The sequence below is a fragment of the Macaca thibetana genome, chromosome 18 (genome assembly GCF_024542745.1).
Source record: "Macaca thibetana thibetana isolate TM-01 chromosome 18, ASM2454274v1, whole genome shotgun sequence".
NCBI classification, from domain to species: domain Eukaryota; kingdom Metazoa; phylum Chordata; class Mammalia; order Primates; family Cercopithecidae; genus Macaca; species Macaca thibetana.
Window position 1 is genome coordinate 43,538,386 of NC_065595.1, and position 23,887 is coordinate 43,562,272.

The 23,887-nt window shown below is 44.7% G+C and overlaps 2 protein-coding genes across 6 annotated transcripts in view; one reads left to right on the forward strand and one right to left on the reverse strand.

The window, feature by feature from the left end:
• The window catches only part of TPGS2 (tubulin polyglutamylase complex subunit 2), an 821,754-nt gene that overhangs the window by 369,768 nt on the left and 428,099 nt on the right, over positions 1–23,887 (forward strand). The gene's annotated exons all lie outside the window — the stretch shown is intronic.
• KIAA1328 (KIAA1328 ortholog) overlaps positions 1–23,887 on the reverse strand; it is a 912,897-nt gene that overhangs the window by 2,193 nt on the left and 886,817 nt on the right. For 2 of the 5 annotated variants that reach the window (XM_050767244.1, XM_050767242.1), the window contains one exon: positions 13,097–19,412. In XM_050767244.1, coding sequence (XP_050623201.1) covers positions 19,202–19,412 — 211 coding nt within the window. In that variant the 3' untranslated portion in view covers positions 13,097–19,201. Of the gene's footprint in view, positions 1–9,516; positions 19,413–23,887 lie in introns of those variants that run through there. The other 3 variants (XM_050767241.1, XM_050767243.1, XR_007721060.1) reach the window with 2 other exon arrangements.

A 23,887-nucleotide genomic window follows, 5' to 3' on the forward strand; every position in this document is an offset into this window, starting at 1 on the left:
AAAAACCGCGCACCAGGTTTCTGATACATGCATGGCACACTTAAGAGAGAATACAATTTATTAACCTCTGGGGGAAAGAGATCCTTGAAAACTTGCTGAAAACTATTAGATCACTTTGCACATGATTATGGAGAGCTCAGGGATCCCTGAAGGAGAGTATGGAGAGCAGAGCTCTGGTTAAGAACTCCTGATTTGCAGTGTTAGTTAAGAGAACCCAAGACAAAATTCTTGTTCATTTTTGCTTCTATTCTATGGCTTCTATTCCTTTGCTGTTATCCTATCTGCAGTGTGTGGTTCCTTCATAGCACCCCTATTTGTAAAAGACCTTTTGCTTATTATTAGAAACTTTTTATTTCAAGCATAATAATCAAGAGTAGAGACACTTGCATAAAGAATCCCCATGTAGGGCCGGGCACGGTGGTTCACGCCTGTAATCCCAGCACTTTGGGAGGCCGAGGCGGGTGGATCACGAGGTCAGGAGATCGAGACCATCCTGGCTAACACGGTGAAACCCTGTCTCTACTAAAAACTTAAAAAAATTAGCCGGGCGCGGTGGTGGGCGCCTGTAGCCCCAGCTAATCGGGAGGCTGAGGCAGGAGAATGGCGTGAACCCAGGAGGCGGAGCTTGCAGTGAGCTGAGATCGCGCCACTGCACTCCAGCCTGGGAGACAGAGTGAGACTCTGTCTCAAAAAAAAAAAAAAAAAAAAAAAAAAAAAAAAAAAATCCCCATGTACTCACTACCCAGCTTCAGCATACCTCAACTCACAATTAGTTTGACAAAAATCCCAGGTATCAAGTCATTTCATTGCTAAATGCCTCCATTTCCCCTTAATGTTTTCCATGCTGCACTGATGTCTGCCAGCTGGCTCTGGCCTGTTGGGCAGCTGTAACCTTGCTGTGGCAGCCCCTGGGGAACTTGGCCTTCATAGCCTCACCAGGGCCTTATCCTGGGGTGGAACTGGCTCCTGGTGGGAGCCCCAGCCCCTCTCCAGCACCTCCCCAGGGCAACTGCACCTGTTCCCAGCAGCACTTTCAAAGCCCTTCCAGCTCTTTCTCCACACCTTTGTAGTCACAGCTTCTCTCTCTCTTTCTTCTCCTCCTTCTATCTTCCTATCTGTGATGCTAGTATGAAAAAGTTATGTTTATTGAGACCTTTCATTTAACATTTCCATCTCCCTCGGTGTTTTCTTAAAGATCTGACCTTTTTCCTGTTCTGAGCAGGATTACACCCCCGTCCCTCATACTAAGCACGGAGAGAAACACAAGACATACTAGAGCTTCCCCACTCGTGCAAGCACTGCCAGGGCCTCCATCCTCCAGGACTGCTGCTGCTCTTCTAGGCAAAGCTGCAGATCCCCATAGCACAGGGTCTGCAGGGCTAGTGTTTGAATTACAGTGGGTAAAACACAGATGAACATTTCCCACCTTGCTTGCCCACTTGGTAAAGTGGATAAGGCACAATATGGCAGTGAGCTTAAGGGGCCCAGCGCAAAGTGACAGCATCAGACTTGGCTGTGAATGCCATTTGACTATTTACCGAAATGGAACCCACCCCCAGATCAAAATTATTAGCTACTGTTGACGTACTACCTTCAACAGACTAGTGAGTTCTGGCAGTTGGATAGTCAGTCAATATTGATTCATTCCTGCATTAATGAGTGAATAAGGAAGGAAGGAATGGACAAATTACTGACGGCTGAAGGCATGTCCCAAAGAGGCAGGTGTTCTGGAAATGCTCTTTAAGTAGTGATAGCATGTGGAATAAGTGTATAGTCAACACACCCTCCCATCCCTAGATGAATGCTTGCAAATATAAGATTTTTATTTTAACTTTCTAGTTTCCTCCCCCTACTGACCCTCCATTTCTCTAAGCTGCCCTCCCTTCTCTCCTCAAGTCCTCCCTTTGGTTACCGCCAGTCTCTGGTCTCCAACATTCTCAGGTGTCCTGGGACTTGCTAGTGACAGAGTGAAAGCCTGGAGAGCCAGCACCAGCTCCCCAGGGCCCTCTATATCACCCTTTCTCCCTCCTCCTGCCAGCCTAACTGTTTGCCTCTTCAGGAAACTCTGAGCATCTCCATCTCTGCTTCTGCCCTTTGTGGAGCTCTAACCAAGACTTTCCCAGACTAGGAAGGGGATGGAAAGATTAGGGTATCAGAGTGAAAAAGGCAGGGACTTTGACTTCAGACCAGGATTCAAATCACAGTTCTCTCTAATACCTTCTGTGTCACTTTGGAAACATTGCTTAACCTCTCTGAGCCTCAATTTCCTTATCTCTAAAATGGGGATAATACCACCCCCAAGAGTGCTGAGGAGTGAACAAGAGACAGCCACACTCAGCTACATTCCACCCCAAGGATTATCAGAGCGGCAAATTTCTTACAGCACAGACACTCAGAACGAATGGCTCAGGCTGCGATCCCATCCTCCTTCCCTTTTCTTAATTCCATTCTATTGACAATCCACCTCCCAACAAAAGCAAACTTCAACTTGACACAAGACCACTTTAGGTCATTTTTTTTGTGAAGTCCAGTCTATGCCACTTCCAGAGAATTCCTGTCATGCTGAGGTGCACACACCTCTGCCTCTCACTGCTCTTTTCTGGGGACCCCAATTAGCTGACATTGCTGTGCCCCTGCTGCTCTCTTTGCCCTTTCCTTTCCCAAAAGCATTCCCAATGCAACTGTGGCTGCTGCTGTCTGCATCCTTCCTCCTCTGGGCTCACATGGCCTCAGGCTGCATACTAATTTGGTCTTTGCATTTTAAAAATTTTTATCTATTTTTTTTTGAAAAAAATATTCATATATTTCAAAATTCAAAACACAGGAAAAAGGAAACAATGAAGTTCTTCCCACCCCTGAATCCAGTCATCCATTTCTCTCCCTAGCAGCAGCCAGTGTTGCCAGTTCTTTTTCACCCTGCTCTTTAAGTGTGGGCATGGAGTGTATAGGTGGAAGGAACTCAGCTGTCATCCTCATTTCCACTGAGGAGACCCAGAGCCAGGCAGTGATGTGCCCAGGCTCCTGTAGCTGCCCCATGTGACTCCCAAGAGGTAAGCCCAGGCCTTGGGATGCTTGGGACCCACTGGCTGAACAGAGACATCAGGGCCGTCCAGTCACCTCTTACCATTTGGGCATCATTCATTGAGGCACGGGGGTAGCTGTCTTTTATGGGGTGCTGCTCTGTACTAGCCACTACGTTAAGAACTGCTTAGTTATAATCTCATCGAATTCTCACAATAATTCTATGATGCAGATGTTATTACCCTAATTTACAGATGCAAAAACTGAGGCTCAGAGAGGTTAAGTCCCTCACCTAAATTACCTAGAATCAGCGTTCAAGTCCAGGTCTATCTGCATGGCTGTGCCCTTGATCTCTACATCACATCTCCCTCAGTTGTAAACTCTGCACAGTCACTCCCCTCCAGCCCTTCTCTCCTGTCTCCTACTACCTTCTTTATTCTGACTTTTTTTCTCAACAACCCCAATTTCACCTTTAAGAAATGGCAGCATGTATATTGATCTAGGTACCAATGCTTTTCTTCCCTTCTCTCCTTGATAGAGCTGGAGTCCTTAAAGGTGAGTAACAAGTTAGTAAACATGTTGCTAATGGGTGTGTAAGTCCCCCTCCCTGGTAGCACTTGCTGGTTATAGGGACAGACGGGAGCTTTTATTATTAACAAGGAGAGAAAATTAAATTGAAATAAATATAATATTTATTAACATTTTATGGAGCTACCTGAAGTTCAAAAGCCTTTTGAGCTGTGTCAGTCATTTCCCCCAGTACACTTAACTTCGGAGAAAATGATAAGCAAATTCTTAAGATCAGTGCAAACTGGGCTCAACTGGGTTTGCACTGATCTTAAGAACTTGCTTGGGGGTGCTCAACTGGGTTTGCACTAATCTTAAGAATTTGCTTATAACAAAATTAAGCTTATTGGCAGGGTATGGTGGCTCACGCCTATAATCCCAGCACTTTGGGAGGCCGAGGTGGGAGGATCACAAGGTCAGGAGATCGAGACCATCCTGGCTAACACGGTGAAACCCATCTCTACTAAAGTACAAAAAATTAGCCGGGCGTGGTGGCGCATGCCAGAAAAATGCCAGCCTCCCATCCCAGCTACTGGAGAGACTGAGGCAGGAGAATCGCTTGAACCTGGGAGATGGAGGTTGCAGTGAGCAGAGATTGTGCCACTGCACTCCAGCCTGGAGACAGAGTGAGACTCCATCTCAAAAATAAATAAAAAAAAATTAAAAATAAATAAATAAATAAAAAATGTTTAAAAATTAAGCTTTTTAAAATAAAGGGGAAAATTCAGCCATTTGTGAAGGCCCCATACTTCACTGATTGAGGCACAGAGATGCCTCTTGTCTTCAGGCTCTCCAACATGATTCATTGTTGCCGTTGCCACTCTGTCCTTACCTATTCCTGGGGCCCAGCTCAGGGAGCCATGGGCATTGGGATGGCAGGAAATCCAGTGGACCCAGGGGCTGTCAACCTTGTTTCCCTTCCATTTCCTGCTTTCTTCATGGAAACCAAGGAGGGGCTTCAGGAGCAGGACAACTGTGGGTCATTTTTGCCCTGCATGGGCAGGACGTGGGCTTCTGCTAAGGAGATCCCACACACGTGCCCCAGGCTTCTCACTGCACTCCAGTCCTACACAGGTCTCAGATCCCATTGTTAGGCCTTTTTCTTTGGGTTAGACCTAGGCCTCATTAGTTCTGCTTTTAAAATGAAAACTACTTTGGCATGGGGAGTAATTTGTTCCCTAACCTGCTGAACCAATATTTGTAGTGTACCTACCGAGCACAGCACTGCACTAAGGATTAGAGGTGAAGAGATGAAGACAGCACACACTGGGCACCTTCCAGGCCCAGTGTGAGGTATGTTATGCGTATTATCTCTAATCCTGTAATTCTGCAAGGTGCTATCACACTACCTTACAGATGAACAAACAGGCTTGGATAAGGTAGGTAACTTGCCCCAAACCACACTGTAAGAAAGTAATGGAGCCAGGATTCAAAATCAGCTGCGCTAATTTCCCCATGAGGTTCCCTGACAAGCAAAAGACAACTGCACACTAGCATGTGGGAACTGTGTTAGGGGCCCAGGACAGCCCGGAGGAGGGAAGGCAAGTGGCCCTGTCTGGGAGAGTGGAGACACCTGGGTCAGGTTTTGTAGAGTGCGTGGGTGTTACATGGACTCCATGGGAGGGGTCATGGAGGAACAAAGGACCCCGGACCTTCTGAAGAACTGCAAGATGTCTTAGGTAGGCTGGGAATATGCTGGGGGAAGACACAAGGCCTTGTTTCAAAACAATCTACTTATCATCTAGACACTGTCCTGGCTACTTCAGGGACACCATTCCAGTTAACCTTCCCAGCAATCCTGGGCCCTATTTTACAGACGAGTTTATATGCTGTATGAAAGTCACATGAACCCCAGAACTGGGATTTGAACCCAGGTCTCCCTTATGGCAGACGCTGTGTACGTAATCTTCATATTACATTGGAAGAAGCTACCTATTCAAGGCACGTGCATAATGGCTCTTGCCTCAAAAGCCTCTTTGCTGATTGTGTTTCCAAGCCTCAAACAGAGACACACAGCCTATCCACAGGGCAGAAAAGTGGAGTCAGGCCTGTCTTGGAAAGGCTCAGACCTCTCTGGCCTCAGATCCCTCCTCTGCAAAGTGAGCAGGCAGCCTGGGTCTCAGGGATTTGGCCCCACTTCAGTGTGCCTGAAGCTCTCTGCCAAGTGCTGAGAAAGGGCACTGGCGAAGAGAGGTCAGAGGAGATGTGTGACCGTGAGTGCCCTCATCCTTGCTCTGGGCATGAGAGTCAGCCTAGAATGAGGGAGCTTGGCACAGGGTTTTATCCTCCACTGTATTCTGCTCTTGATTCTGGGCAGAAGATAGCTCCTGCCTTGCCCTCAGTGCTGAGTGACCTTAAGAATCTCTGGGCTCAAAGCATCCCCTTTGAGAGTATTGTGTGTCTTCAGCATTGACTTCAATACCTGGCATGGGGTATGCACCAGTGTTTGCTGAATGAATGAGAAGAGGTGGGGAGTGGAGGCGGGGATGCCTTCTACAGGCCTCTTCTGAAGCACCCTAGGCCTGGCCCACTCTTTGCAGGGCCTCTCTGCCCCATGTTGTCCCAACTCTGAACAGGGATCAAAAGAAAGCCTGGTGGTTCAGGTCTTCCCAGTACTATGGGAGCTCCTGGGATGACAGGCATTCGGGGCAGAGTCTCACTGGGGCCCTCAAATATGGCATATGGACACAGATTCTCATGCCATTCCAGATTTCTGGTCATCCAAATTCTTCCTGTCCTTAAGTCCTAGTCTGGGGTCCACCTGCTCCAGGGGGTCTACTGGAAACTGAGCACCTGTTTTCTGACTTTCTAGTGCCCTGAGTGGGAACCACTTCACTGGGCTTTTGTTCCCATGCTGTTGTGTGTTGTTCTGTATGTAGTTATTGCCCTAGCTAATGGCCCCGAGGATCAGAAGTAAATGGTCTGTTTCCAGTCTCTCTCCTAGCAGTGGACTGGTGGTCAAAGAGAGTAGGCAGGGGCAAAGTAGAAGTCTAAGGATTTAAATGCAATGTGCTGAAACATCAATGGGTGATAAAAACAAGTGGGTAAAAAAAGGTATGAGAAACAATATTTACATAGCCTCAAAGTATACCCCCACAAGATACTTACACATTACAAAGGGAAAGTTAGTACTTTTATTATATAAGGAGAAACCTGGCAGATACTACCTTAACCAGGTGATCAAAGTTAGTGTCATCTGGAATGTAACATGTAACAAATGCTATCATGGGCCTCCTGGTCAGATGTGCTCAAAAGGAGACTATATCATTTATTCTTGCTGAGAATGCATAACTGGAATCTAATCATAAGGAAACAAGCCAACCCAAAATGTTCTATGAAGTAAATGGCTTGTGCTCATTTAAAGAGACAAGACAACTAAATGCAACTTGTGATCCTGGGCCAGAATTTCTTTTTTTTTTGTTTTTGGTTACAAAGGATATTAGTTCAACAACTGGCAACATTTAAATAAGATCAGGTACTGTGTCAGCATTAATTTCTTAATTTTGATACCTGTACTGTGGTTATAAAAGAGGCTGTCCTTGTTTAGGAAATATATGCTTAACTTTTTGGGGAAATAAGGGTATTAGGTCAGCAACTTACTCTCAAATGTTTCCAGAAAAAAGTAATAATACAGTATGTATATGTGTGTGAGAGAGTGTATGATAAAGCAAACAAGTTAAATGTTAACACTTGGGGAATATGAGTAAAGGATATAAAATAATTCTTTGTATTATTTCTAAAACTTCTCTGTAAGTCTGACTTCAAAATAAAATGTATGAAAAAAAAAATGGCTGGTGTGAACATTAGCTGGGTCAGCCTGGGGAGAGTGGTCAGTCATGTGGACCAGGCATTGCAGAGACCAGTCCCCACCTGCTTCCTTCCTTAGACAATGTGCTGGGTTGCACATGAAAGGAGAAACCCCCAAACACAGACATAGGAAGCTTGCAACCTCAGCAGTCCCAGCAGCATGATCAGGCCACCATGGTTTCTCCTCCAGCCCAGTAAAAAACACTAGCCATGGCTCAGAAACAATTGGGGATGCCCTTCCCACCCCATCCCCAGAAGCAGCCTGACTGGCCAAACAAGAAAATAATATCACTAGTTGTTTAGTTCTGAAGAAAGGGACAGATTTAGAAATACTAGAGGTGGAGGATGGAGGCTGGTGGGGAGTATAAGAAAGAAGGGCAGAAGTTACCCATAGGCACCCCTCATGGAGGCAGATGGCCATGTGGACCACAACTGAGGTCCCAACTCTGGAACGGCTCTCAGCTCTGCCTGATGCTGACACTCCTCAAGGCTGAGATCTGGAGAGCCAGGGCCATTGAGGCAGAGGTGTCTTAAGAAGCCAGGACCTTGTATGGGGGATGAGGTTCTAGGCTGATGGGAGAAACAGAGGTAAATGACATTCTCAAACTGGGGCAAGTGTGGCAGTGGGGTGCCCTGCTGGAGGCACTGCCTGAGGTGGTGACAAGTGCAGGAGGCAGCAATGGTTGGGAGCTGGCAGGCCCAGCTTCCCAGCTCTGCCTGGCTATCACGGAATCCCCCACTCTCCATGCTTCAGAGGGGCCCACTGCTCCTTGCCAGTCTCCAGATAAATTATAGCCACCTGATATGTATAAAGAGGTTTGCAGTTGTTTACTCAGCAGGTGCATGAGCATCCTTTCATCAGATCCCCATAGATACTGTGCCAGGCAAGGCAAGCATGCATACATGTGCTATCTATGTTTTGTAGACAGAGGCACTGAGTGGTGATGGGACTTGTGCAATGTCACACAGCTACAGGGAAAGAACTTAAACCTAAGCCTCTGACAGAACACTAAGTAAACTGTTGCCAAGGATTGCAGTCTATGCAGGTCTCATGGGCCTATGCAAGCATGAGCCTTGCTGCTCCTCCAAGTTTAAACACCAAGCCTAGCATTCAAGGCTGTCCATGAGCTTACTACCTTGGGGTTCTTTTCTCCATGGCTTTGAACACAGTGCTCCTCTGCTTGGGAAAATTCTGATGGAAGACCCTGACCCAGAGGTTACTGTTCAGGGCTCTGTGACTGCACTGACCTCAGGGAACTCTTAATTGCAGCTCAACTTGACCTTCTGCCTCACTGCCCTGTCCTCTGCTGGAAGTCTGGAGCTATGTTGCTGAACTTTGGCTAGCACATAGTGGACAGTCAGAAAATGCTTCAGAATTCACCTAAGACCAGTGATTCCTGAATTTTTTTTTGGATCACAGATCCCTTTGAGAATCGGTGGAAGCTATGAATCTTTGGATCCAGGTGAGCTCTCAGGTGAAGACTGAGGTGAGGAGAGGGTGCTATATGCAGCGCAGCTCTCTGTCCAGACTGATGTTCCTGGCAGGGCTTTGACACCATGTGGAAAGACAGCTTCTCTTTCCAACAGAGCCCCACTCCCACACCTGCCCCTGGACAGGACAGCGCAGAGGGCCACTAGGATGCCCCATTTCTGTGCACAAAGGCTGTCCCTAAGCTCAGGTGGGAGACTGAGAGGATGCAACCACTCAATGCCTGTTCCTTCCACCTGGCTAAGAAGCAAGCAGAGAGGCAGGGAGAAGTTCTGCTTGTGATCACTGCTCCCAAGTCCTTTCTCAGACTCATCGCTGCTCAACTGCTTTTTTTTCCCCTCCAACACAGTAAATCTCATTCTATTATTCTCCAACTTGTAGTAAGCTGTGTCATTTTGAGAAGAAATACATAATGGTATATTAGAAGAACCATGTATCTTCTCATTCATGCTTAGAAAAAATTTATTACAATGTAAGAAAGTCTGAATAGCATGAATTTATTATAATGATTTAACACTTCTAGCACTTGAGTTAAAAATGCCCTTCCATAAATAACGGTCCCTGGAAAACATAGCAAATTTACACAGTTTACCATTTCCCAATGTTATATAAATCCAACAAGCTTAAATCACCTGCAGCTGAGAGGAGAACACAGGAAACTGGAGCTGTGAAGTTCATCCCATCCCAATGGACAGCAGTGAGGAGAGTCAGTCACCCTTCCTCCGGCTCCCTCATCTCAGCACGGGACTGGCCAATCTCAGCACTTAAAGAATGGGGAGAAGAACAGAGTGGGGCAGCACCTGGAAGAATCAAAGAGGGCAAACACCAATCTTATAGGTGCAGAACATGTGAAGGGCATGGGCCTAGGGCATCCTGGCAGAAGTCAGGCCATGGGCCATTGTTTGTGTGCTGGTGCCAAGGAGGTGTCAGTTAAGGCTGCTTGGCTGTGGCCTGCAAGGAAGAAGGGAGGAAGAGGCCAGCTCTGATGTCCTGGTTAGATCTCGAACAGGGCCTGTCCTCTGGCCAACCACCTCTTCTACTTCCTTACAAACACCAACACTGCTTCCTACTCCTGGGCCTTCTGGTTCCTCCGTGTTCCAAGGACCTCCCTCTTGGTACTCCCTCTGGCTCCATTGGACACCCTGCCTTGCCCTACTTTCATGGACACTGTGGCCTCATCATTCTTGTTTCCATCTGGGCTAGTTTCCAGGTCTACATCAGCATTCCAGGCACCAAACCTGTAAGGTAGAAATGGTCACTTCTCATCTTAACAAATATTTTTATGCATTATTATACACAAGGCTTAGAGAATATAGGCAACTTGCCGAAATCTACACAGCTCACAAGTGGTAAGGTCGGGTTCTCCAAAGTGAATATATGTTCTCTTTGAACACTTTACATTCTAACAGGGCAGACAAACAGTGCACACAGCAATATGGGACAGATTGAGGTGGGCTATAACAAAGGCTCTACAGAGTTCTATGGGAGCCAAGAGTATATACTGATGCCGGAGAGATTAGGAAACTTCCATGGAAGTGATGATAACTGAGCTAGGTCTGGAAAGATTCACCCGAGAGAGAGGGACCTGGAAAAGTCACATAGGCGGGAAACAGCAGTGTGTCCTTGGGAGACGGCCAAGGGCTGTGAGCTGCAGAGGGGAGAAGGGAGGGCAAGAGGCTGAGAGTTCCGGTGTGCCACTCTAAGGGGTACACTCGTTTCCTGTAAGCAGTGGGGGACTTGTGGATTTTTAAGCAGCGAAGTTACAAATCTTAGATTTGTAAGAAAGAAAATGCTAGTGAATGTGGAGATGGGACTGAAGAGGGAGCAATGGAGGTATCTCCCAGCCCCACCCTCTCCAGTCCTCTGAGTATGGCCCCTACTTTCCACTTTCTTTAGAGAGCTGCAAGAAGGCAGGCAGGAGTAGTCCAAAGGGTACCGGACTTTGGGGTCACAGAATTGTTATATTTTCTTCCTCCCTCCTATGTGCCTACCCATCCCCCTATTCGATAAATAATGTTTGGGAGCCTATAACGTGCCAGGAGCCATGCTGAAATCTGAGGAATTAGTGATGAGTAAGACTGATCTTTTTCTGGCCATCCTGGGGCCTACACACTGAAGGAGAAATCACAAAAATAAACAGGCCATTCCAGCACAGTAAGAATTGTGATAAAACATGTACAGAGGGCTGAGAAAGCTCCTAAGGTCAGGAAAAGGGTATTACAGTGCCTTTAGGAACTACCGGAAGCTCAGGGTGGCTGAAGCATGGAAGTCAAGAGGAATAGAGTAGGAAAAGAAGGGGCTGGAGGTCTAAAGGCTGCAGTGGGCCATATCACCAACAGCCTTGTGCAGAAGTACAAACACAGAGGGCAGTGGGAAACTAACTAATGCTTTAGGCCAGGGTGTGACATGATATGGGTAGCTTTATGGAGAATAATAGGTTACCCTTACTGAGTGCTAATTATATCCTATGCTGAACACTCTACCTGCGTTAGCTCATTTAACCTTCACAATAACTTTATGAGGTAGGTTCTGTTGTGATCCCCATTTAAAGATGAGTGAGGCAGAGAGAGTCAAATGTTCTAGGATGAATCCAGGCCATCCGGCAGGAAGACCAATAAAGAAACTGTTGTACTAGAGAAGCATCAGCAAAGATAAGAGAGAAGTGGATAAGTTTAAAAATAGGAAGTGAACTTGATACTTTTTTTTTTTTTTTTTTTTTTGAGATGGAGTCTTGCTCTGTCACCCAGGCTGGAGTGCAGTGGCACGATCTTGGCTCACTGCAACCTCTGCCTCCTGGGTTCAAGTGATTCTCCTGCCTCAGCCTCCTGAGTAGACAGGACTACAGGCACGTGCCACCATACCCAGGTTTTTGCATTTTTACAAATACAAAATACAGAGATGGGGTTTCACCGTGTTAGCCAGGATGGTCTCGATCTCCTGACCTCATGATCTGGCCGCCTCAGCCTCCCAAAAATCTGGGATTACAAGTGTAAGCCACCGCGCTTGGACGGACTTGATACTTCTTGAACATTGACTAGAAATAGGAAAGAGAGGGGAAGAAGTAAAAAATGACCCTCCCACCCCAGTTTCTGAGTTTGAATTCTATTTCTAGTTGGTGACCTTGGCAAGTTTTGCTAAACTTCATATTCATTATTGGTGCAAAAAATCACCCTCAAGTTTTAGGTGTGCATAGATGTATACCTGGCCTCATTACATAAAGGATATGATGTAGCTTACGAGAATAACCCATATAATGGGATGATTTTGAAAACTATGAAAAAAGGCTTCGTCTCATAAGGACCGAATAAGATGTTGCACAGGGCCCAGCTGAGATCTGGCGCACAGTTAAGTGCTTCAGGAGTTTTCGATGCCTGCCTGGCACCCACCGGTCTCCACTCTATATGCTCAAATTTCTGGATTCCTCTCCTCCTCCCACAGGGTCTGGGTGTTCATCCTTCTTTCCTAACTCTATCAGTTCCAGGTCATTACCCCACAAAGACATACAGGCATACCTCAGAGATATTGTGGGGCTAGTTCCAGATTGCCACTATAAAGCATATATCACAACAAAGGGAGTCACACACATTTTTTGTTTCCCAGTGCATATAAAAGTTATGTTCACGCAACTGTAGTCCACTGTAGTGTGCAACTGAATTGTGACTAAAAACAATCAACACATATTAACTTAAAATACTTTATTGCTAAGGATCATCTGAGCCTTCAGTGGGTTGTAATCTTTTTTTTTTTCTGAGATGGAATCTTGCTCTGTCTCCCAGGCTGGAGTGCAATGGTGCAATCTCAGCTCACTGCAACTTCCGCCTCCCGGGTTCAAGAGATTCTCCTGCCTCAGCCTCCTGAGTAGCTGGGATTACAGGTGCCTGCCACCGCACCCAGCTGATTTTTGTATTTTTTAGTAGAGATGGGGTTTCGCCATGTTGGCCAGGCTGGTCTTGAACTCCTGACCTCAGGTGATCCACCCGCCTTGGCCTCTCAAAGTGCTGGGATTACAGGCATGAGCCACCATGCTGGCTGGGGGTTGTAATCTTTTTTGGCTCATGGAGGGTCTTGCCTTGATGTTGATGGCTACTGACTGATCAGCGTGGGTTGCTGATCAGTGTGGCTGTAGCAATTTCTTAAAATAAGACAACAATGAAGTTTGGCACATAATTGACCCTTCCTCTCATGAAAATTTATCTGCAGCATGTGATGCTATTGGATAGCATTTTACCCACTGTAGAACATCTTTCAAAATTGGAATCAATTCCCTCAAACCCTGACGCTGCTTTATTAAATTTATATAATATTCTAAGTCCTTTGTTGTCATTTCAATTATGTTCATAGCATCTTCACCAGAAGTAGATTCCATCTCAAGAAACCACTTTCTTTGCTCATCCACAAGAACCAGCTCCTCATCCGTTCAAGTTTTATCATGAGATTGCAGCAATTCAGTCATATCTTTAGCTTCACTTCTAATTCTAGTTCTCTTGCTATTTCCACCACATCTGCAGTGACCTCCTTCATTAAAGTCTTGAATCCCTCAAAGTCATCCATGAGGATTAGAATAAACTTCTTCCAAACTCCTGTTAATCTTGCTATTTTGACCTCCTCCCATGAATCACAGATGTTCTTAATGGCATCTAGGATGGTGAATCCTTTCCAGAAGGTTTTCAATTTACTTGGCAGAAATCCATCAGATAAATCATTATCTATGGTAGCAATAGCCTCAAAAATGTATTTCTCAAACAATAAGATGTGGAAAGTTGAAATTACTCCTTGATCCATGGGCTGCAGAATGGATGCTGTGTTAGGAGGCATGAAAACAACATTCATCTTGTAAGTCTTCATCAAAGCTCTTGGGTGACCAAGTACATTGTAACAACAGTCATATTTTGAAAGAAATCTTTTAATCTGAGCAGTAGGCCTCAACAGTATGCTTAAAATATTCAGTAAACCATGCTGTAAACAGATGTGCTGCTATACAAGCTTTGTTGTTCCTTTTATAGAGCACGGGCAGAGTAGATTTAGCATCATTCTGAATAGCCCTTGGATTTTCAGAATGGTAAATGAGCACTGGCTTTAACTTAAAGTCACTAACTACCTTAGCCCCTAACAAGAGAGTCAGTCTGTCCTTTGATGCTTTGAAGCCAAAGCACTGACTTCTCCTCTCTAGTTATGGAAGTCCTCAATGGCATCTTCTTCCAACAGAAGGTTGTTTCATTTACATTGAAAATCCATTGTTTAGTGGAGCTACATTCATCAATGATCCTAAGTAGATCTTCTGGATAAATAACTTGCCATAGCTTCTACATCAGCACTTGCTGTTTCACATTATACTTTTATATTATGGAGATGGTCTCTTTCCTTAAACCTCTGCTAGCTGCAAGCTTTCATCTATAACTTCCTCATCTCTCTCAGCCTTCACAGAATTGAAGAAAGTCAGGGCTTTGCTCTGGATTAGGCTTTGGTTTAAGGGAGTGTCCATACAAAAAAGTTTCGAATGGGCCCAGGCGTGGTGGCTCATGCCTGTAATCCCAGCACTATGAGAGGCCGAGGTGGGCGGATCATCTGCAGTCGGGAGCTCGAGACCAGCCTGACCAACATGGAGAAACCCCGTCTCTACTAAAAATACAAAATTAGCTGGATGTGGTGGTGCATGCCTGTAATCCCAGCTACTGGGGAGGCTGAGGCAGGAGAATTGCTTGAACCTGGGAGGTGGAGGTGTGGAGGTTGCGGTGAGCTGAGATTGCGCCATTGCACTCCAGCCTGGGCAACAAGAGCGAAACTCTGTCTCAAAAAAACAAAAACAAAAACAAAAATAAAGTTTTGCATGGATCTTCATAGCAGCATTCTTCATAACAACAACAACAACAAGAACAACAAAATGGGGAACAACCCAAATGTCCATCAACTGACGAATGGATAAACAAAAATGTCATATATTCACATGATACCATATTAATTTGGCAATCAAAAGGAACCATGTATATGTGACAGCATGGATGAACCTTAAAAACATTATGCTGTGAAAGAAGCCGGTCACAGAAGACCACATAGAATATGATTTCATTAATATGATGTGTCCAGATATGCAAATGTATAGAGACAGCAAGTCAATGGTTGCCTAAGGCTGGCAGTATGGAGGGTGACTGCTAAAGGGTATGGGTTTCTCTTTGGGGTGATGAAAATTGATTTTCTAAAATTGATTGTGGTGATGGTGGCAACTCTGTGAATATACAAAGACCACTGAACTGTACACTTTAAATAGGTAGACTGTACAGTATTTCAATAATATCTTATAAGACTATTACCAAAAAAAAAAAAAAAAAAAAAAAAGAGAAGTAGTGTCTATAAGCTTTTTGGTTGCTGATTGGCCAGGAGTGCTGAAAAGTCAAGAGTAAAAACTTGACTTTGACTCACCTCTCTTTAAACTGGGCTTGGGTGAAAGCCAGTTTGTGAGGTGTTAAGGGGCAATGAATCCAAGACTGCTCCCTTTAGAAGTCTTGTTATAAAAGGAAAGAGGGAACCACAATGGTGGAAAGAAGGGATGAGAAAGTCAGATGAAAGTCTGGGCTATTCACAGGGTATTTTTTTTTCAAATTACAGGGGATCTTACAGTTGATTGAAGTCCTTTCATTTCCAGACTGGGTCTCCAGATTCCTAAACACCCAAATGGTGTTGCCAGTAATCTATGAGCAATTTTCATTTTCAGTTTGGGAGCTGTTTGAGTAATGATCCTGTTCCTGCTACCTGTGCCTTGGAGGGGCAGGTGTGAAGTCTCCTTATTCAGGTGCAGGTGCCAGCCTGGCTTTGTCTCTGTCTTAGTTGAATCCACAGGTGTGATCTCAGAATTGAGCATTTTAGGCACTGAAGCCCTCACATACATTCTTCCAGCAACTAAAGGCAACTAGGCAGGGCCATTTTTCTTTGTCTTAAAGTGCTGTGATATTTGTTCTTTGCTGAGCAGCTATGGGGCTAGGCACAGAGAAGGGACTTAGAGGTGCACATAGATTGAATGTCTGTTCCAACAAGCACACAATCTAGAGGCGGCTTGGTGTCCACGTGATGTGAGTGAGCAGGGGCCACAGCAGAAAAACCTACTGGGATGTGACAAACCATTTCCTTTCTCTCAGTCGACCACAGGCTCCTGCTGTTTTAACAAGTACTGAGGAAAATAACATTTTGGTAACCTGCAGCTCTGCACTAGCTTTCAAGCTATGCCTCACTGATCTGATGAGGGATGTTCAAGGGACAATTCAATATCAAACCCATATGGGGAAAATAGCCATAGAGATGATTTATTAACTTAAAATCGCATATGTACATAAACATTCGCCAACATTCAAAATACACTCTGAGCTGAGGATACATTGTGAGTTGGAAGGAGTCCGCCACAGCCTCCATCTCTGCCCCATCAGGCCTCTCCTCTCCCCTGATTCTCTGGCCAGCAGATCTCTATTGTGAACTTGGTGCCAGAAGCAGAGACAAGTGAACAGTGGCTCTGAGAGAGAAGAAAGAGTCCTTCCCACCCCATGACATTTGGGGTGCTCTAGAAAAGTCCCCATCATGGGGATCAGGTTTGAATAAACACAAGTTTGCCTCTTGGAAAGCGGACTGTCAGCAAAAGCTTTTCTGTGATTCACTTTGGTTCTCTACATCAAGCACTGTGGGCCTTACTTAGGGAGTTCAAAGGACATGCTGTGTCCTTTTCCATTTTGTAAACGTTGATTGGTTTTTCCTTCACAGGAGGTGGGCAGCAGGGTGGGCAATGCTGTGGCATTATCCACAACACCCTTGACATGTGTCCCGTCTTGCTTTGGGGAAGTGTCTAGAGGCTGGATGAGCAAATCCCAACCAGTCAAGGGTGGGGGACCTGACAGGGAGGAAAGGCAGATTCCTTTGTGCCAGATCCTTTCTCTTGGGATAGTCTGCAACAGCTTTGAGGCTCTGCAACAACCTTTCATTCATATGTATGCATATATTTCAAAATAAATTTAAATCGATTAAAATGTTAACAGATACTATTCAATTAATAATGAAGACATTAGATTATATACAAATTTACATCCTATTGCCCTTGCACCAACACCAACAAAATGTCCACAAGTTAGAAAAAGGCAACTGGTGATGAGTTTGGCGTGTGAAAAATGTATTGGCTGATACTTTGCTGAAAGTCCATCTCTGCTTTTCCAAATTGGCCGTTCAAGAAGAAGCAATTAAACTCCACTCTGTGGCTGCTGTGATCCCCAAAAAGCCTTTAGTTTAGACTATGTTTATTATTTTCCAAAGGCAAACAAGCTTCTTAAAGAAACTGTGATCCTTTTCTTGATCCTCTGGCATCTTCTTACTCCAGAGTTTTAAGGACACTGGAGTCCGGAATGGGTGACTGTGGGCATGGGAGCAGTCTATGGGAGTCAGGTACACTTAAGCTAGTCATGACACAGGGCGCAAGGAAAAGAAAGTTCTGGCAACCTAACTTTATCTGAAAAAATGGCTGAGGGCTCTTAATTTGCCATCCACCCATTTCTGCCATACCACAGAAAGCTCCACACTCCAAAGGCTTTATGATTTGGGATCAAACTGATTTGGTTACTCTCAGAGGTGAACTTTATAAGGAAATTTTAATCTGTAATGGTTTTCCAACTTTTTAAGGGAATGACTACAACTAGTTAGTCCTGACTTTATTTCAGAAGAAAAATATAATATTGGTGGGCTCCATTCTTTTCTCCTCCAAAGAATTAAAAAACCCAAGTGAAAGAAGGCTGGGTGGAGGTGACAGCACCAGGCTTAGCATGAAGAGACATGAGCTTTGGATCTATCTGGACAAGGAGGCTGCTTAACAAGGCTTTTCTAGATTGAAATAATCTAGTTTCAATTAAAACAATAATTCAGGGAAGCCACACAGACTCATTGCATGCAGGCTGCCCTGGGAGGTCTGACTTTGTCTACCAACACTGACTAACAAAGTCTTGCTCCCAGTTTAAGTTGGGGTTGGTAAAAAGGAGAGGAAAAAAGTCACACCCTCCAGATCAAATAAAATTCCCAAGTAATACACATCTGGGAACACACTCTCCCCTTGCTTTCAATGACTGGAGAGTTTTGAACTCTGGCTAAACCAGGCTCATCATCCCCATTAGCTTGAGAGGCTACTAGGGACCACTGCAAGCTGAAGGACCCATCTCAAGAGCTCTGTGGGAGAAACGACAGCAGAGAGGATGAGGTCTGCACTGCATAACTTCCATAGGCTTTCTCTGGGTCAAAACGAGGCCCAGTGGTGGAACATACTCTAGCAAGTTGAGATGGTTCTTTGGGGCCATGAGCAGAGCACTTGTGGGGCCTGGTCAGCTTGTATCCTTCAATTCTCATGGAGGAAAAGGGAGGGCCAGAGGAAGCCCATCAGCTTGCAGCAGCTGGTGGCACTCTCTCTCTAGTGGCATTTTCCCTAGACACAACCATGGGAAGTTCACAGGAGTGCGTGTGATGGGGGGTGGGAGGTAGGGTGAATAAGCTGAACACTTGAGTCAACAAAAATACCTAGAGATTGATTGTTCTTATTCATTCTGGAATATTGGAGGGGTGGTCATCTGAACACTGGTAGAAGAGTGCTTCAGGCTTGTGCCTCCATTGAATTTCCCCAGGGCTAATCACTCCCTGACACAATTTAGTGCTGCTTGCTCCCAAGGATTGGCTGGGTCTCACCCTCTAGCCCATTGAGCTCTTTGGTTATGGGATGGGCAGCTGCCAGGCTGATGGCTACTGAGACTGACTCACAATTGGCTGTCAGTGTTGTTTGTGATGGCAGGGGCACCAACTCCAACTTCAGAATTAAAGGACCACTTATAGAGATGTAGTAGTGACAGAACAGGATGAGAAAGATGTGAGGGTTTGCCTTTCTGAAACTGCTTATGTTTCAAAGGGGTTACTTTTAGAGGGATCTTTCAATGGAGAGGTTTTTCTTGTACATAAAAGTGAGTCAGCCTTTTCTAGCAGAAGTATGAGAAAGAAACACTCTTGAAATGAGGCTAAATATGCAATGGTTTCCACCACACAGAAAGTATCCTATGTTAATTTTCTAATCTGTTTAGCATAAAAAAGATACCATCTTCCATTCCTACCCCCTTAGTGTGTTATCGAATGCCTGGTCTGATTGAAAACACCCTGGGTTTTTAGAATGATTTCTATATTCAATACATAACAGGATGCTAGTGAGATAGGTCCCTGTGAAAAGAGAGACACAATTACTTTGCAATGAAATAATTTAAAATGCTAGATTGGTATGTGGGGAAACCCACAAATTTCCTAAGAAAATTTTGCAATATGTCAAATGAAAAATATATCTTCCAGAATCTGATTCTCCTCCAGCTCTTCAGGGGTTCTGTGCATCCCCATCTTCTTCCAGGTCGATTTTGGAAGACTGAGTCGGAAAGTACCATGATTCCAGGTCCCAGCTTCTCTGGAGGGACAGCACTGAGATTTGAGAGCAGAGTTTGGGCTCAGAGACTGAACCAAATCCAACAAAGATGTCTCATACCTGTAAGACATATAACCCAGACAGGAAAGGATCAGATTATTAGAAAATGAGAATCCAAGCCCAGCAGAAATGGGCTGTCCAGGGCAAGAATCAGATCACAGACCACATCGTGTGTAAGATGCTACTTAGGGGAGCTTTTGTGAAGGTAAACACCAGAAGGACTTGAAGAACCTAGGCCCTGCTGCCTGTCCTTAAGCTCTTCTCTTCTGCTGACCTCTAACATTCCTTTATAACTTATGAAGAGAGATTGTAGAGTGGGAAGAGGAGTCATGATAACAGTAATGATATTAACAGTGACATTTACTGCAGGCTTACTGTCAGGCACTGTTCCTAACACTACAAATATTTAACCTTCCTATAACCCTCTAAAGAACCCTATGAAGTAGGTACTGTACTACTCTCATCTCCATTATAAACATGCCATGCGGAAATTAAAGCTCAGGGAAGTAACTCATCTAACAGAAAGCAATTACACAGCAGAGTCTAGAATTGAACCCAGGTGGTTTGTCTTCAGCACTCTCATCCAGGACACTAAAGCTGCCTGTCGAAATCTTCACAGACAGACTTGGTTCAAATCTCTGTTCTACCATTTGCAAGCTGTGGAATATTGGGGAAGTTATTCAGTATCTCAGTTCAATCTTTTCATGTGTAAGGGGCTAGCAAAACTCCAGTGAGGATTAAATGAATTAACTGATAATACATAATAGGCACTGAATAAATGTTAGTTCCTTCCTGTTAACCCCCTTCCACTTTCTCTAGAAGTTTGGGAAAAGATTCTAAATCTATAAAGACATCCCTCCAAAGAAAGACTGCCTTGTGTCCAGCATTCTTATCAGAAAGGGTAAGTGTGGAACAGCTCAGAGGTAAAGAAACAGTCTGGGGGCTGGGCGAGGTGGTTCACACCTGTAATCCCAGCACTTTGGAAGGCCAAGGTGGGTGGATCACTTGAGGTCAGGAGTTCGAGACCAGCCTGGACAACATGGTGAAACTCTGTCTCTACTAAAAATACAAAAATTAGGTGGGCATGGTGGTGTGTGCCTGTAGTCCCAGCTATTCAGGAGGCTGAGGCAGGAGAATCGCTTGAACCTGGGAAGTGGAGGCTGCAGTGAGCTGAGATTGTGCCACTGCACTCCAGCCTGGGCAATAGAGCAAACAAACAAACAACCCAACCAACCAACCAAAAAAAAAAACAATCTGGGGTACCACATAGGGCCCTAAGGGGTAGCTGGGGCCAGAACCTAGCTCCAAATTAATGGTGGTGACAATGGCAGAAGCAGCAATGGTGGGAGGCTGGGTTGTCTGTTTCCCAAGCCCACCCCTGTGGCAAAAATGTCATCTTTCTGGCCTGAGAACTGGGATAGGAACTGCTAGCATTAAGGCTATAAATGCCAGTAAATTATTAGAAAATAAAAACATACACATGGACATTACAATAAAGCATATCAGAGAGATATTAGAGTCCTTCAAAGAGTTTAGAATCTCTGGTTTTAAAAACTGCTACAACACTGCAAAGCAAATATCCACAGGCTTGGAAATAAAAATTAAGGATTGTTGCATTCGATAGGAAAACACCCACTATTCTCATATGCAATTTCTAATGAACCAATTATTAACGAGGAATACAATTTTTAAATTTAATTTGTCTTCGTAATTGAAGATGCTACCACAGAAAGCATAAACAGGCACTGTGAATTACAGACAAATCATTAAATGATTTGTGGTTTCTTGTATGATCTCTATATGTTACAGGACATGCTAGAGAAAACATTAAAATTACATTGTATAGAGTTGTATGTAAAATTAAATTCCAACATGTTTGAAACTAATATGTATGAAGAGTTAATTCTTTTTAGGAAATCTGATTCCCAAGAATAATCACCTCTATATAAACTAAAATTCATATTTGGAAATACTTTATTAGAAATCTATCCAAATGTTGGCACAGCCTACAAAATACTCTTAGCAGCTCCACTGTCAGTTGCATCAACAGAAAGATCCTTCTCAAAATTAAAAATTACAAAAAATTGGGGGAAACAGTTCCAAGATGGCCAAATAAGAACAGATCTGGTCTGCAGCTCCCAGCGTGATCAAAAAAGAAGACAGGTGATTTCTGCATTTCTAGCTGAGGCACCTGGTTCAACTCATTGGGACTGGCTGGACAGTGGATGCAGCCCACGGAGGGCGAGCCGAAGCAAGGCGGGGCATTGCTGCACCTAGGAAGCGCAAGGGGTTGGGGGATTTCCCTTTCCTAGCCAAGGGAAGCTGTCACTGACAGTACCTGGAAAATCGGGACACTGCCACCCAAATACGGTGCTTTTCCAACAGTCTTAGCAAACGGCACACCAGGAGATTATATCCCACACCTGGCTCAGCGGGTCCCAGCCCACAGAGCCTTGCTCACTACAGTCTGAGATCGACCTGCGAGACAGCAGCCTGGCAGGGGTAGGGGCTGCTGTCAGGGGCTGTAGTCCGCCATTGCTGAGACTTGAGTAGGTAAACAAAGCAACTGGGAAGCTTGAACTGGGTGGAGCCCGCCGCAGCTCAACAAGGCCTGCCTGCCTCTGTAGACTCCACCTCTGGAGGAAAGTCACAGCTGAACAAAAGGTAGTAGGAACTTCTGCAGACTTAAACATCCCTGACAGCTCTGAAGAGAGCAGTGGTTCTCCCAGCATGGTGTTTGAGCTGTGAAAATGGACAGACTGCCTCCTCAAGAGGGTCCCTGACTCCCATGTAGCCTAACTGGGAGACACTTCCCAGTAGGAGCCGACTGACACCTCATATAGCTGGGTGCCCCTCTGAGACGAAGCTTCCAGAGGAAGGATCAGGCAGCAATATTTCAGTTCTGCAACATTTGCTGTTCTGCAGCCATGTGCTGGTGATACCCAGGCAAACAGGGTCTGGAGTGGACCTCCAGCAAACTCTAACAGACCTGCAGCTGAGGGACCTGTTAGAAGGAAAACTAACAAAACAGAAAGGAATAGCAACATCAACAAAAAGGACATCTACACCAAAACCCCATCTGTAGGTCACCATCATGAGACCAAAGGTAGATAAAACCACAAAGATGGGGAGAAACCAAAGCAGAAAAGCTGAAAATTCTAAAAAACCAGAGCACCTCTTCTCCTCCAAAGGATCACAGCTCCTCGCCAGCAATGGGACAAAGCTGGACAGAGAATAACTTTGATGACTTGACAGAAGTAGGCTTCAGAAGGCTGGTAATAACAAACTTCTCTGAGCAAAAGGAGGACGTTCGAACCCATCGCAAGGAAGCTAAAAACCTTGAAAAAAGATTAGATGAACGGCTAACTAGAATAAACAGTGTAGAGAAGACCTTAAGTGACCTGATGGAGCTGAAAACCATGGCAGGAGAACTACGTGACGCATACAGAAGCTTCAGCAGCTGATTTGATCAGGTGGAAGAAAGGGTATCAGTGATTGAAGATCAAATGAATGAAGTGAAGTGAGAAGTTTAGAGAAGAAAAGAGTAAAAAGAAACGAACAAAGCCTCCAAGAAATATGGGAATATGTGAAAAGACCAAATCTACATTTGATTGGTGTACCTGAAAGTGATAGGGAGAATAGAACCAAGCTGGAAAACACTCTTCAGGATATCATCCAGGAGAACTTCCCCAACCTAACAAGGCAGACCAACATTCAAATTCAGGAAATACAGAGAACACCACAAAGATACTCCTCGAGAAGAGCAACCCCAAGACACATAATTGTCACATTTACCAAAGTTGAAATGAAAGAAAAAATGTTAAGGGGCAGCCAGAGAGAAAGGTTGGGTTACCCACAAAGGGAAGCCCATCAGACTAACAGCAGATCTCTTGGCAGAAACTCTACAAGCCAGAAGAGAGTAGGGGCCAATATTCAACATTCTTAAAGAAAAGAATTTTCAACCCAGAATTTCATATCCAGCCAAACTAAGGTTCATAAGTGAAGGAGAAATAAAATCCGTTACGGACAATCAAATGCTGAGAGATTTTGTCACCACCAGGCTTGCCTTACAAGAGCTCCTGAACGAAGCACTAAATATGGAAAGGAACAACCAGTACCAGCCACTGCAAAAACATGCCAAATTGTAAAGACCATCAATGCTAGGAAGAAACTGCATCAACTAATGAGCAAAATAATCAGCTAACATCATAATGACAGGATGGAATTCACACATAACAATATTAATTTTAAATGTAAACGGGCTAAATGCCCCCAATTAAAAGACACAGACTGGCAAATTGGATAAATAGTCAAGCCCCATCAGTGTGCTGTATTCAGGAGACCCATCTTACGTGCAGAGACACACATAGGCTCAAAATAAAGGGATGGAGGAAGATCTACCAAGCAAATGGAAAGAAAAAAAAAAAAAAAAAAAAGCAGGGGTTGCAATCCTTGTCTCTGATAAAACAGATTTTAAACCAACAAAGATTAAAAAAAAAAGAGAGAGAGACAAAGAAGGCCATCACATAATGGTA